Raw genomic sequence first — 16,298 nt, forward strand, 5'->3', positions numbered from 1 at the left:
TGTTGAACTAATTCATTTATCATTATATAATGATTTCTTTGTCCCTTATAGGTTTGGCCTGAAATCTATTTTGTCTGATATGAATATAGGGACTCCTGCTCTTCTTTGTATTCCATTGGCATGGAATATTATTTTTTCTTCCTTTATTTTCAGTCAGTGTGTGTCTTTATAGGTAAAGTACGTTTCTTGTAGGCAATAGATAATTGGGTCTTATTCTTTTTTTATCCAATCACTCTGCTGTGTCCTTTGATTGGAGAATTTAGTCTATTTACATTCAATGCTATTATTGATAAGTAAAGACTTACTTCTGCCATTTTGTTGTTTGTTTTCTGGTTGTCTTGTGGTCTTCTCTTCTTTCTTTCTTTCCTTCCTGTCTTCCTTATAGTAAAGGTGATTGTCACTGGTCATATGATTTAGTTTCTTGCTTTGTATTTTTTGTGTATTCCTTGTATGTTTTTTGGTTTGAGGTTATCATGAGGCTTGAAAATACTATCTTATCATCCGTTATTTTAAACTGATAGCAACTTAACACTGTTCATATAAACAAACCAACAAGCAAAAAGAAAACTAATAAAGACCCTATACTTTAACTTCATCCTCCCACTTTTTAACTTTCTGTTGTTTCTATTTATAACTTGTTGTACTGTCTATGTCTTGAAAGGTTATTGTAGTTATTTTTTATTAGTTCATCATTTAATCTTTCTACTTCAGATAAGAATAGCTCACACAGCACAGTTACAAGGTTATATTCTGTGGTTTTTTTGTGTACTTACTATTACCACTGAGTTTTGTACCATTAGATGATTTCTTTTTCTTTTTTTTTTTTTTTTTGAGATGGAGTCTCACTCTGTCACCAAGCTGGAGTTCAGTAGCACCATCTCAGCTCACTGAAACCTCCACATCCTGGGTTCAAGAGATTCTCTTGCCTCAGCCTCCCGAGTAGCTGGAACTACAGGTGCACACCACCACACCCAGCTAATTTTTGTATTTTTAGTAGAGACGGGGTTTCACCATGTTGGCCAGGATGGTCTCTGTCTTTTGACCTCACGATCCGCCCACATCGGTCTCCCAAAGTGCTGGGATTACAGGCATGAGCAACTGCTCCCGGCCAGATGATTTCTTATTGCTAATTAACATTCCTTTCTTTCAGATTGAAAAACTCCCTCTAGCACTTCTTGTAGGACAGGTCTCATATTGGTGAAATCCTTCAGCTTTTGTTTGTCTGGTAAGGTCTTTATTTCTCCATGTTTGAAGAATATTTTTGCAAGATCTAGTTATTTTCCTTCAGAACTTTAAATATGTCATGCTATTCTCTCCTGGCCTGTAAGATTTCCCCTGAAAATTTTGCTGCCAGACATATTGAAGCTCTATTTTATGTTATTTGTTTCTTTTCTCTTGCTGCCCTTAGGATTCTTTCTTTATCCTTGACCTTTGGGAGTTTGATTATTAAATGCCTCGAGTTAGTATTCTTTGGGATAAATCAGCTTGGTGTTCTATAACCTTCTTGTATTTGGAGATTGATATGTTTCGCTAGGTTTAGGAAGTTCTCTGTTATTATCCCTTCGAATAAACTTTCTACCTTATTTCTCTCTCAACCTCCACTTTAAGTCCAATAACTCTTAGATTTGCCTTGTTGAGACGTTTTCTAGATCTTGTAGGTGTGCTTCATTCATTTTTATTCTTTTTTCTTTTGCCTCCTCTGACTGTAATTCTAAATATCCTGTCTTCAAGCTCACTAATTCCTTCTGCTTGACTGATTCTGCTATTAAAACACTGACACATTCTTCAGTTTGTCAATTCCATTTTTCAACTTTAGAATTTCTGCTTGATTTTTTTAATAATGTTAATCTCCTTGCTAAATTTATCTGATAGAATTCTGAATTCCTTCTCTGTGTTATCTTGAATATCTTTGAGTTTCCTCAACACAGCTATTTTGAATTCTCCAACTGAATGGTCACATATCTCTGTTTCTCCAGGATGTGTTATTGTGCCTTATTTAGTTCATTTAGTGAGGTCATGTTTTCCTGGATGGTGTTGATGTTAGTAGCTGTTCTTTGGTGTCTGGGCATTGAAGAGTTAGATGTTTATTGTAGTCTTCACTGTCTTGGCTTATTTGTAGCTATCTGATATGGTTGGCTCTGTGTTTCCACCCAAATCTCATCTCAAATTGTAATCCCCATGTGCTGAGGGAAGGACCTAGTTGTAGGTGACTGGATCATAGGTGAGGTTCCTCCATGCTGTTCTTATGATAGTGAGGGAGTTGTCAGAAGATCTGATGGTTTAAAAGTGTGTGGTGGTTCCCCTCTCTTGTTCTGCCTCTCCTGCTACCATGTAAGATGTGCCTTGCTTCCCCTTCACCTTCTTCCATGATTTTAGTTTCCTGAAGTCTCCCCAGCCATGGGCAACTGTGAGCCAATGAAACCTCTTTTCTTTATAAGTTACCCAGTCTCAGGTACTTCCTTGTAGCAATGTGAGAACAAACTAATACAGAAAATTGGCACAGGGAGAGTGGAGCGCTGCTATAAAGATATCTGGAAATGTAGAAGCAACATTGGACCTGGGTAACAGGCAAAAGTTGGAAAAGTTTGAAGGGCTCATAAGAAGACAGGAAGATGTGGAAACATTTGGGACTTCTTAGAGACTTGTCAAATTGTTTTGACCAAAATGCTGATAGTGATATGGACAATGAAGCTCATGCTGAGGTGGTCTCAGATGGAGATGAGGACCTTATTGGGAACTGGAACAAAGGTCACTCTTCCTATTCTTTACCAAAGAGACTGGTGGCATTTTGCCCCTGCCCTAGAGATCTGTAGAACTTTGAACTTGAGAGAGATGATTTAGGGTATCTGGCAGAAGACACTTCAAAGCAGTAAAGCATTCAAGATGTGACCTGGCTTTTTCTGAAAGCATACAGTCATATTCATTCCCAAAGGGATGGTCTGAAGTTGGAAATTATGTTTAAAGGGAAGCAGAACATAAAAGTTTGGAAAATTTGCAACCTAATCATATGGTAGAAAAGCAAAACCCATTTTTTAGGGAAAAATTCAAGCTGGCTGCAGAAATTTACATAAGTAACAAGGAGCCAAATGTTCATAGCCAAGACAATGGGGAAAATGTCTCCAGAGCATTTCAGAGATCTTCTCACAAGCCCAAAGGCCTAGGAGGGAAAAATGGTTTCATGGGCCTGGCCCAGGGTCCTGCTGCCTCTGTGCAGCCTCAGGGAATGGTACCCTGCATCCCAGCTGCTCCAGCTCCAGCCTTGGCTAAAAGGGGCAAAGGTACAGCTAGGGCTGTGACTTCAAAGGGCGCAAGCTCCAAGCATTGGCAGCTTCCACATGGTGCTGAGCCTGTGGGTGCACAGAAGACAAGAGTTGAACTTTAGAAGCCTCTGCCTAGATTTCAGAGGATGTACAAAAATGCCTGGATGTCCAGGCAGAAGTTGGCTGCAGGGAGCCTTCATGAAAAGCCTCCACTAAGGCAGTTCAGAGGGGAAATGTGGGGTTGGAGCTCCCACAGAGAGACCCCCTGGGGCACTGACTAGTGGATCTGTGAGAAGAGGGCCACCATCCTCTAGACCCCAGAAGGGCGGATCCACTGACAGCTTGCGTCGTGCACCTGAAAAAGCCACACACACTCAACACCAGCTTGTAAAAGCAGCCACAAGGACTATACCCTGCAGAGCCACAGGAGCAAATCTGCTCAAGGCCAGGGAGTCCACCCCTTGCTTTAGTATGCCCTGTATATGAGACATGGAGTAAAAGGAAATTTTGGAACTTTAAGGTTCAGTGACTGTCTTGCTGGGTTTTGGACTTGCATGAGGCTTGTAACCCCTTCGTTGTGGCCAATTTCTCCCTTTTGGAATGATAACATTTACTCAATGCCTGTTTCTCCATTGTATCTTGGAAAGAACTAAATTGCTTTAGCTTTTGCAGGTTCATAGACAGAAGGGACTTGCCTTGTCTCAGATAAGACTTTGGACTTAGGCTTTTGGGTTAATATTGGAATGAGTTAAGACTTTGGGGGACCATTGGAAAGGCATGATTGTGTTTTGAAATGTGAGAAGGTTGGGCTGGGGACAGTGGCTCACGCCTGTAATCCCAGCACTTTGGGAGGCTGAGGTGGGCAGATCATGAGGTCAGGAGATCGAGACCATCTTGGCTAACACAGTGAACCCTGTCTTTACTAAAAATACAAAGAATTAGCTGGGCATGGTGGCAGGTGCCTCTAGTCCCAGCTACTCTGGAGACTGAGGTAGGAGAATTGCTTGAACCTGGGAGGCAGAGGTTGAAGTGAGCCAAGATCACACCACTGCACTCCAGCCTGGGTGACAGAGCAAGACTCCATCTCAAAAAAAAAAGAAAAGAATAAAGAATTGTGAGAAGGACATAAGATTTGGGAGGGGCCAGGGTGGAATGACGTGATTTGGCTCTGTGTCCCCACCCAAGTCTCATCTCAAATTGTAATCCCCATGTGTTGAGGTAGGGAGGTGATACGATCATTGGGGCAGTTTCCTCATGCTGTTTTCATGATAGTAAGTGAGTTCTCATGAGATCTTATTGTTTAAAAGTGTATGGTGGTTCCCCTACCCCACTATCTTTCTCCTGCTGCCATGAAAGATGTGCCTTGTTTCCCCTTCACCTTCCATCATGATCGTAAGCTTCCTGAGGGCTCCCCAGCCATGTGGAAACATGAATCAATTAAACTTCTTTTCTTTATAAATTACCCAGTCTTGTAGTTCTTTGTAGCAGTGTGAAAATGGACTAATACATTTTTTGAGAGGCTTTCCAGATATTTGAAAGGATTTGAGTGTTGTGATATAGCTGTATCTTCATTAGGGAGCACCCCAAACCCAGTAATGCTGTAGTTCTTGCAGACTCATAAAGGTCCCAGTTTGGAATCTTGGATAAAATCCAGAAGTGTCCAGATTACTAGACAGGCTCTTGTTCTCTCATCTTACTTTCTACCAAACAAATAGAGTCTCTCTCTCTCTCTATTCTGAGCCACTTGGGGCTGACGGTCGAATGATACAGGCACTTATGTGGCCATCACCACTGAGACTGTGCTGGGTCAGATATGAAGCCAGCACAGCACTGGGTCTTGCCTAAGGCCTGCTGTAACCACTACCTGGCTACCACCTATGTTTTCCCAAGGCTCTGGGGCTCTATGGTTAGCAGGTGGTTAAGCAGATAGCCTTGTGTCCTTCCCTTCCAGGCAGTTAGTTCCCTCAGGTACCAGGCAGGTCCAGAGATGCTGTCCAGAACCAGGGCTGTAGTCAAAAACCTTAGAAATCTACTCGGTGTTCTATTTTACTATGACTGAACTGGCATGCAAACCACAGAATTCAGTTCTTCCCACTCTTCCCTCCCGTTTTCACAGGCAGAGGAGCCTCACTTCATGACCACCACCACCACTGTCCCATGGGGAGAACTGCTACACTACTGCCATTGTTCACTTAAGGATTAAGGTTCTTCAGTCAGCTTGTGGTGAAGTCAGCCAAGCCTGAGACTCACCCTTCAGGGCAGTGGGCTCCCCTATGGCTCAGGGCATGTCAAGAAATGCTGTCCAAGGGCAAACGCCTAGAATCATGGACGCGCTTGGTGCTCTATCTCACTATGGTTGATCTGGTACCTAAGGTGCTAGAAAAAAAAAAATCACCTTTACTTAACTTCTGCTTTTCTCAAATAGAAGTGTCTCACTGTAGCCACCACAGATAGTAATATTCCATGTCTCACCTGAAGTCAACATATCTCAGTCTTACCCAAGTTCCACAGTGTACTATCTGGGTATCCCTGCTGGTTATTTAGAGCTCAAGGAAATCACCTTTACTTTACTTCTGCTTTTCTCAAATAGAAGTGTCTCACTGTAGCCACCACAGATAGTAATATTCCATGTCTCACCTGAAGTCAAAACATCTCAGGTGAAGTCAACACCAAGTTCCATGGTGTACTATCTGGGTATCGTTGCTGGTTATTTAGAGCTCAAGGACTCTTTAGTCAACAAGTGATGGGTCCTTCCAGGACTCGGTCCTTTCCTTACGGTAGCGGGTTCCCTTCTGGCCCAGGATATATCTAGAAATGTTATCTGGGAGCTAGGGCCTGGAAGGAGGGCACTTCACAATTCTGACCAGGGACCTATCTTATTGTGGCTGTGCTGGTATCCAAGGTGCAAGAAAAAAGTCCTCTTTACTCATTACTTTCCTCTCCTCAAGTGGAAGGAAGGGGTCTCTTTTGAAGTTGTGAATTGTGCTGCCTGGGGTTGGGGGAGTCGTGGTACAAGCACTCCTTTAGCTGCCCTGGCTGGTGTCTCAGTAAGTCACATCCCCCCACCCTTCCCCCCAAGTCTACTGGCTTTCAGCCCATCTCAGGCACTACAACTCACCTAGGAGTTGCAGTCCTTGTGGTCCATGCCACACAGACACTGTGGTGGGAAAAAAGAAGGGGTGGCATTGGTAATTGGAGACTGTATTTCCTACCCTCTTTGGTGATCCTTTCAGTTAAAACCAGATACTGTGAGTGCTCACCTGATTTTTTTGGTTCTTATGAAGGTGTTTTTCTGTGTGTGCAGATAGTTGTTAAATGTGGTGTTCCTATTGGGGGAGACCATTGGTGGGGCCTTCTATTCCATGATCTTGCTCCATCCCTATTTTACATTTTCAATACTGATGCGTCTTAAGAAAGCAAATTAACAATATCAGTACAGTAGGATACATGCTGTAATGAGAGACACACAAATGCAACAGGAGCACACAGAAAGAAACACCTACATCTGCAGAAGAGACTTCAAAAAGTCTAAAATGTGGAGGATAAATAGGCATCTGCCAATTAATACAAGACAGGGAATTGAAGGCAGAAGGAAGAGCATGTTGCAAAGCCATGAAACTGCATGGTGAGAAAAGATAATAATTTGATATGACTGGAGCATTAAATGAATTTGAAAGAGAAAAGCGGGAAGTGAAGTGGGGCTAGTAGATGGGGGGAGCTTTGTATAAAAGTTAAAAAACCAAGCACCGCATGTTCTCACTCATAAGCGGGAATTGAACAATGAGAACTCATGGACACAGGAAGAGGAACATCACACTCCGGGCACTGTTGTGGGGTGGGGGGAGGGGGGAGGGACAGCATTAGGAGATATACCTAATGCTAAATGACGAGTTAATGGGTGCAGCAAACCAACATGGCACATGGATACATATGTAACAAACCTGCACATTGTGCACATGTACCCTAAAACCTAAAGTATAATAATAATTAAAAAAAAGTTTAAGAATTTTAGAGTTCATATTTAAATAGAGGGCAGAGATGAAAGACTGAAGAATTTTTCTGCAAGCTACTTGCAAATTAGCAGAATGGAGGGCAGAGTAGAGTCAGATCAGTCTGAAAATAGAGAGATATATTAGAAAACCTTTGCAGTATTTTGAGGAAAAGAAGATAAGATTTTGAATTACAGCAGTAACAGCTGAGAGGGAGAGGTGAAACTGATAAACATATTTTGATGGTAAAATCAACAGAAATTGGCAGCTGATTGTTGAAGTTCAAGAAAAACTTTACATGCTAGGTAATACAGTAAAATAAGTAAGTTTGGTAGAATTTACGGTGGTTAATTTTGGTAGAATTTTTGGTAGAATTTATGGGGTGTGGCTAAGGAGTTGAAGATGAATTTCTATGTAATTTATATTTGCATATATTTTAGCATACAACAAAAATTTATATTCACTCAAAGAGTCTCAAAGACTATCATCAATACGCTTTATATGCACCCTCCTCTTCATAACCAACTGTCTTGAAATCTATCATGTTAACTGGATCTTTAAGTTGGGCATTAAGTAAGATTGAAGCTTTACCAAGGAACAAACGTCAAGACTCTTAGAGATGAAGAAATTTGCCTAAGTGGATATAAGTAATAAATAGTGTTGTGAGGCTTCAACTTGGACTCTATGGCTCTGGTGCCATGTTTTTTTTCCACCATATTTAAAATATCCCATCAATATCATAAAACAGAAATGAACTGATACATTTAATTAAAAGGTTCTTAATGTGCTTGATGTTCTTCAGATTAACTTCAATTTCTAATTAACTGAGTCTCTTCAATATCAAAGCAATAATATCTAATTGCCTATGCCTGGCCTTTATCTTATCAAAGCACCATTTCATTTTCTGTTTCTTCTATTGAATTTGTGAGAACATTGGAAGCTGTCAAGGTGCGACATATTGAGAGCCCAATAAAGATTAAATCCCTGAGTACATGATTTGAAAAAATTTAATGAAATACTTTGCCCAGTTGTCTAGGACTACTGTTAAGTAACCATCAACAAACACCTTTTCCAAATATAGAATTCCAAAAACATAAGTAGCTAGCCAGTATATTTTAAAAACTGACACGATCTCTCAGAGAAATTCAGATCCCAAAGTTGATTTGGGTAGGAACCGGGGAAGCAAAACTAAATCAATTAAAAGCGCAATGTTACTTACTTTATCCTTGGAGAAGCTGAAAAGTTGTTTTCTTTCCACAAAGAATTGGACGGCTATTACACTGGCTGAGTGGCCCCAAAGGACACCCACTGGTTTGGAGACAACATAGGGATTCCAAAGGCAAACTTTATTGTTAATGCCAGCAGTTGCTAATCAGAATTAGAAAGAAAAAAATGTTTTTAATAGCATGAATAGCCCACAGCATTTTCTTTGTGAAATGAGTTTACCATATAACTGTAGCTTGATAAATGTCAACTGTAGGTTGACTAATGCACCCTGTTTTGCCATTGTCTAACAAGACCAGGCTAATAGGGCATGAGTTCTGTCAATAGAAATAGTTGAAATGGAGGGAGTAGGGAAGAAAAAATTTGTAAAGGGGAAAAGGCTATGTATGAGGTGAAAGAAAACATATAGTCCCATTTAAAAACCAACCAACAGCCTAACCAGGAGGGGACAGAATCCTTCTTCCTAACCCTGATATTTCCCCTCTCCAGCCAGCTTAGCCTAGAAATGTAGGCAGTGTTAAAGTTATCCCAGGAGTAAGAAAGAAAGAAAACAATGCTGAAAGTTCACAAATTAATTAAAAAGTATAAAAAGACAAATTATCAAATAATCAAGTACAGTCATGCATTTCATAACATTTCAGCCAACAACATACAGCATATACAAATATGGTCCCATGAGACTGTAATATGGTATTTTTACTGTACCTTTTATATGTTTAGATACACAAATACCATTGTGTTACAATTGCCTATAGTATTTAGTAAGTCTCATGCTATAGAAGTTTGTAGCCTAGGAGAAATAGGCTATAGCATATAGCTTAGGTGTGTAGTAGGCTACACCATCTCTTTGTGTAAGTACACTCTATGATGTTCACACAATGGAAAATCACCTAATGATGCCTTTCTATCTCCATCATTAAGCAATGCACGACTGTATGTGCAAGCAAACAAGCAGCACAAATATAGTTTTGACCTGCTTTATTAATGGAATAAGATATATATCAGTTATATTTAGGGAGCTCTTCAAGAGCAGGAAATGTTGTATCTATTCAATACAACACAATACTTTGTTGCTTCCTAGTTTAGGGCCAGTCATGGAGCTGAACTTAATCATCCTTAATTTTTCCAGCACTATAGCAGGTACAAAGTAATTATTATTATACAGAGATCGAAATGATTAACCAATCAATAAATTAAATAGTTTCTATTTGAGTCCTTGCCAAAATAAGTCACCAATTCCTCTATCCTTCTCTAATAAATCTACAGTACTCCTTGAAGATTTGATGTTGGCATATTCATGAATTCATATTCAAGGTATCTGTTACTGTGATTGTTAGGTATTATTTTGGGAATTTTATGGACACAGCTCCTTAGCTAATATTAATAATCTTCATATGAATGACAATTATTGAATGTGAGTTAATATGACCCATTCTGTAGACCATGTGTATGCTCTGTAACTACCCTATTAATTTTTCAATAATACATTTATACTTCATTTTTATAATATTTGAACAAATATCATATATCGAATTATCAGCTTTCAGAATGCCTAAATTTTTAATTTAAATAGTCAATGCCTGAGAAAATTTATATATCCTCAGCTAAAATATACTTTTTATACATCAAAAGAACTCCCTTCTAGTAAACAAACCTAGGATAATCTGAACATTTTCAAAAATCATTAGAGATTGTATTCTGAAAGGTAATTGAAAAACAGTCTACATTTTGCAGTTCTCTTGTGTATGGATGTGTGTGTGTGTTTGTGTGTGTGTATGTGTGTGCATGCACTGGTAGTGGTAGCTGTAGTAGTAGCAATGAAAATATGCATTTGTTTGGGTGGAGCATTTGGTGGTGTTAGGAAGATGGCAGAATGGCAGATGCTGCACAAACTGTCTTCCTTCTCTATATCATTTTACACCCTTCACCAATTGTAATAAAAAAGACTCATTAAAGCATTGAGCACTTTCTCATATTGTTACCCCAATGTAGTTCATATACACTGCACATCATAAGGCATCATTATCAGATATTCTCAGGCAATAACATGTGAGCTGCTCAAGATGGTCTCTCTAGCAATAAAGCAACAAGGTGGAGAAGGCTCCATGCATACAGATATGCATCCCAGACTATTTATGAGGCCCTCATAGTTATCATGATTTATTTTACCTACCAATTAAATTGAGCCGAGAGTGATAATCAAAAGCATGAATGCCCTGGGCAATGTTGAAGGATGTCATATTAAGATGCTTTCTTGATTTCTCTCTCCAAGCCAGCACCACACTATTTGTATTGCTGGTTGTACTGGAAATGATAGCATCTAAAGATGCATTGTAAGTAACTGATAAAAAATTAAAAAGAGAAAAACAATCATTAGTTGATTCTTCGCAAGATATTAGTAAAATGGAGCTGTTTTAATATGGAAAGTTAAAAATTAAACTCAAACTATGATGATAAAAACTAACACTTAAAAAACACCTCACAAACCCCTTCTCCCACCTCCCACAAAAGAATTCCATTGAGAAGTTACAGGAAATTCTACATGCTGACTTTTCCCCCAATCTAGGGATACCTTGAATTTTTAAAAATTGGAACACATGACACGAAACAATGTTAATCACAATAATCATATGGGGTTCTGAAGCTGTAAGATGAGTAATTGGCCAAATTCCTATGTTCCTCCTCCTGGGTCTGGGGCAAACAAACAGGAGCTTATCAACCATCTGCTGCTCCCCAAAGGTCCAGCTCATGCCTAAACAATGGTTTATTTAAATTTTGACTGATCTAAAATGTTGGAGAGTGCAATGGCCAGGACTCAACTCCTTTGCCAAGATTCACAAACACAGCTACAGGCTCAGGTCAAAGAGGCTCTTCCTGCATTCCTGATGAGCCAGTGCCAGACATTGTGGAGCAAATTCACACTTTCCAAGCAAGGATAAAGATCCTACTACCTTTTGTCATAACCTTGCCATTACTCTCAGATCCACAGGCTCCAGAAGGCCAATGAATAGCCATAGCTGCTCTTTGATCGACTTGAAACCACCATGCCCTCTGTGGTTAGGCAGAAGTTCTCTTTGTCATTGTGCTCAATTATTTGTGTCCCACAGTTGGAGGATTTCTGGTTTGACCTCAAGATCAAATTCCTGCCCCACACAAAGAGGGATGTTGTTGCTTTATAAAGCTTAACAGAAGTTTTTTTAGTAGAATGGCTCAGAAATATTTGTGATCAATTTATTATGTAGAATCATAGGTAACATATTCTGGGGAGTCAATTCTCAATGGATTGCTAGCATTTCTGCACTTCTTGTGAAGCTAAGAACTCACTGCCCTTTGTTCAGGATTATCTTTTCAAAGAGTTTTGTTTGCACAGCAAACAGCCATAGAATGTAGAGATAGTGTCTCCCTTTGCCCAGAATAGTAAAGATAATGTCTTTCTCTGGAGCAAAAGTTAGGCATGCCTTCTGTCCAACATAAACGATTCAGATTCCCTAAGTTTGGGGTTCCTTTACTGTAATGGAATACAGTGCATGTGCACTGGGCCCATCTGCATTGCCTCTGTGGACTTGATGGCCAGGGGAACTGAAATAAATGTGATGATATTTATGCTGCTTGCTCTCCTGAGAATAATAGTCTTTTTTTCTCTCTGACATGGAAGTATTATGTCCTCTGTCATTGTAAGATGTTTAACATTTCTCTCTCCAAGTAAGCATCACAATATTTGTATTGCTCATTATGCTGGAAAGGGCAAGCTAACTTGTTAATAGCTAACTTGAAAATAACAAAAGTTTAAACCCTTCACAGTTCTTAACGGGCACTGCTATGGTCTGAATGTTTGTATTTCTGGCCTCCTCCCCACCCCACAACTGCCTAATTCATATATTGAAACCCTCACCCACAAGGTGATGATACAAGGAGGCAGAGATTTTGAAAGGTAATTAGGTCAGGAGAGTAGAACCTTCAAGAATGGGACGAATGCCCTTACAAAGGAGGTCCAAGGAAGCTTGTTTGCCCCTTCCACTATGTGAGGGCACAGGTGGAAGGCACCACCTAGGAAGCACAAAGTAGGTCCCCATCAGACAGCAAATCTGATGGTACCTTAATTTTTGACTCCCAGCCTCCAGAACTGTAAGAATAAATTTCTGCTTCATAAAAAGAGCATCCCTCATTCAGGAGTTAAAAACAGTATCTAGTTTTACTATTTTGGTATAATAACTTAATTTGCTTTGTGTGTGTGTGCATGTGTGTGTGTGTATGTGTGTATACATATACATATGGAATACATATATGCACATATATTTGTAATATGTGTATATATACATATACACACACACATACACAGGTATTTATACATTTCCAAACAATTATTAAAGGCAAGAAAGTTCTGAGAAGCAGGAAAATAGCTCAATGCACTCCTTTTCCTCTGATCTATTCAATTCGGCTGTTTCTAAAGGTAACTAGGATTTATTAATTCAAGGGCTTATATTGATATGTAAATAGCTTGATTTAGAAAATTTCATAACTATCTCCCTAGGAAATAAATGGCTTAACACAACCAATTTATAACTAAATTAATGACGTTGAGGCTATTCAGTGTGTCATTTACAGATATGGTCTCTCAAAACATGGCATTCAATCCTCAAAGATTTATTGGGCATCTACTGTGTTCTGCGCTACGATAAAGATATAAGAAAAGAAATAGACACAGTCTGGACTTCAATTATATGGCCCCAAACTTGAGAGAAAAAACATGTAAATCAAACAATTAGAGACAATTTTAGCACATCATAAAGTGATAAATTGAATGTTACAAAATGTATAATAGAATTTCAAAGAAGAAAGAAATCAGTGTGACTTTCAGGGTTTAAGAGACATTTGTTGAACGTTGACAAAAAGCATTTCAATAGATGAGAGGCCATGACAAATCACCTTGTGGAAAACAAAAGGTAAATTGAGAGCTGAAAAAGAGCTAATCTACTTCTATATCACATAGGTAAAGAAATAGGGATTCATCCACACAGTTTCAGTGATTTGCCAAAGTCAGCAAGTAATTGTCAAACTCAGATCTGAAGTTCTGAGATTAACTCTTAAGTTTGGTGTCATGATATGCAATATTATAAATCGAAGCTTAGGACACTAGTATTCGGCAGAGCCAGAGTACAAATTCAGAATACAGGGCCTGATCTCTTGACTACTGGAACGTGGCTTCTCAAGTTTTTACATTCACACAAATCACCATGTGAAAATGCAGATTCTCATTCAACGTAAACCTGAGATTCTGCATTTCTCACATTCTCATACAGGTGTTGCTCCTGATGCTCTCTGAGAACCACACGAAGTAGCAAAGCACTAGAGTGCAAGTATTGCCATTATCTTATACTCTAGAGAGTATGTTAATACATAGTTCTTAAAATTTGGGAGGTCAAACACCCCTTTGGGAATCTGATGAAAACTACAGACCGTCTCCATCAGAAAGATATGCATGCACACAAAACTGTATAAAATATCATGATTTTGAGAACCTTCTCACTATACTCATAAAGCCCAACCATAATAGATCTGAGGAACTTAGGTGATAAACCTCCAGCTACAGGTAATTTTGGAGTGAGAAATTATTCTTCACCTGCTTCCTCAAGAGGTTCTTAAAACTTCTATTACTAATGATGTACATCCTTTGTGTTAGTCAATACTCATTTTAGGCTTCTTTTTTAAGCTTCTACTTCTTTAATGTAAATGAGTGTAACTGTCCCTTGATACTGGCATACTGCTAATAGCAGAACATAATTTCTAAGAGGAAAATAAGGAGAGAACAGGATACAAAGGAGATGTTCAGAAACGGGACCAGAGTAGAGCTGGCTCACAGAGCTGGCTCACAGAATAATTCACTGGGAAGTGTGTCATGAAACACAAAAGTGCTGCCAAAGGCTAAAATGGTCTGTTTCTCCACTCTGCCTAGAATTTACCTGGATTGTGTTATAAGGGCAGAGAGGACAGTGACCCCTTTCCTCCTCATCATAAGGGTCATGGCCAATACCCCTATAACCAAAGACAGGTTAACAAGAGAAAAGCACAAAAAATTCATTTGATCATAGATTTACATGACACAGGAACCTTCAGAATGAAGACCCAAAGATATACAAGACACTGTCCATTTTTATACTTAGGTTCTACGACACAGGGAAGGCCATATAAAAATATGATTGGAAAAAAGGAATATGAGCTAATGAAAATAGACTGAGTGGAAAACCCAGCAAGTCTTGTCTGCTCAGATTCTTCTTGGCTTCTCTGTATAGCATTCCTTTCTCCTAGGTATGGGGTAGGACCACTCTAGAACGAGGGATGTCATTCCATTCCTTTATGGTCAGGTGTTACACTAAAAGTAGGGGAATGTTAGAATAATATTTTTAGACTTTACGTCTACCTTTGGGGAAAAGGAGTTCTAGCTTCTATGACCTGGCTCAGGAAAGAATAAGCAGGAGAGACAGTTGGGTAGGAGAAGGTCAGAGACAGACTTTGCTCCTGAGGCTGCTTCCAAGGTTTTCATTTTGGGGTATCACTTTCTGAGCCCCAACAGTACATTTCTTGCTTATCCCCCATATGGAATTTCTCTTTGACCTAAGACTACTTTAAATAATTATTAGGATTGTTTATTGAATCCCTCCTATGTACAAGCACCACCCTGGGTGCTCTCACCCTATAATAATCTTTAGTGGGTAAATTATTCCAAGTTTCCTAATGAGAAGATAGCAATCTGAAAGCCAGCTTGCTCAAGGGCATGAAGCTAATTGGAGGTGGAGATGAGATTGAACCCAGTCCTGTTTAGCTGTCAACTCTCCTTTCCTGTGCTATTGCCTCCATCTTTTCTACTAAGCCTCACTGCAATGTGTATCACAGGTCCAGATCTGGGGTTCTTCCTATTACCAACTACCTTTCTGTCCCCATACCCTCAATCCCAAACCAAGCCCCTAATTTATCTTGAGTCTTCCCTTTCCTGATCACTTCACTTTTCTATTGCCTCTGATCCCCACGGGTACAGTATTTCTATGTCCTCCTTGCTTTCTCTCATCCTTTTCTCTCTTTTCTTCTTAATAAAAGGAAGGAAGAAAGGATAAAAGGGAGGGAGGGAGGGAGGAAAAAAAGAAAGAAGGGAGGACGGGAAGAAGTGAAAGAAAGGCAAGGATCTGGGAAGTAATTCGTTCCTATAAAGGAGAATCCTTTAAGTTTTATTAGAGAGCAATTAATTTCAGGAACATAAAGTCACATGATTACCTGCTGCAATAGTACTACTACTGTACTAGAAGTTCCAATAGTATAAAATCTGATGGCAATGATTCTCATTCAGGAAGCAGCCTCACTGAAAATATTCTCTTTGTTTACAAAAAAGGGTTATTATAACCTGACACTCAGTAAAGCAGTATTATAAGATGTAAACTATACAACATAATACTATAATTATATCTTCAAGTGCATGGAAATCCCCTAATATAATTACAATACAATCAAAATAAAATATTCCTACCCAGAAAATTACTTCGTCATGTGTTTCCCCATTATATCCAACTATCATCTTTAGTTTTCGGGTTATAAAGAAAGACATAGAAAGAAGTGTATGCTGCTCTGGCATCCGAAGTATTGCTTTAAGATTTAAATCTGCAGGTTACAAAACGACATTTATGGGCCTGCAGTGCTACATATTGGAGGCTCAACAATTCACACTTAATGTCCAAACCAAGATATAACTTGTTTCTGATTAAACTGTAGAATGCCAGAGTTCCTGAGAATGCCTGGGTAAAAGGTGAGAGAAAAGCCATTTCCTTAAAATCAAATT

General features: G+C 39.3%; 1 protein-coding gene across 1 annotated transcript in view; it reads right to left on the minus strand.

Moving 5' to 3' along the window:
• Positions 1 to 16,298, minus strand: part of WDR49 (WD repeat domain 49) — a 175,077-nt gene that overhangs the window by 110,788 nt on the left and 47,991 nt on the right. Inside the window, 2 exon segments of the mRNA XM_063620427.1 lie at positions 8,469 to 8,617; positions 10,647 to 10,814. Of these exon segments, the coding sequence (XP_063476497.1) occupies positions 8,469 to 8,617; positions 10,647 to 10,814 (317 nt within the window).

The sequence above is a fragment of the Symphalangus syndactylus genome, chromosome 17 (genome assembly GCF_028878055.3).
Source record: "Symphalangus syndactylus isolate Jambi chromosome 17, NHGRI_mSymSyn1-v2.1_pri, whole genome shotgun sequence".
NCBI lineage: Eukaryota > Metazoa > Chordata > Mammalia > Primates > Hylobatidae > Symphalangus > Symphalangus syndactylus.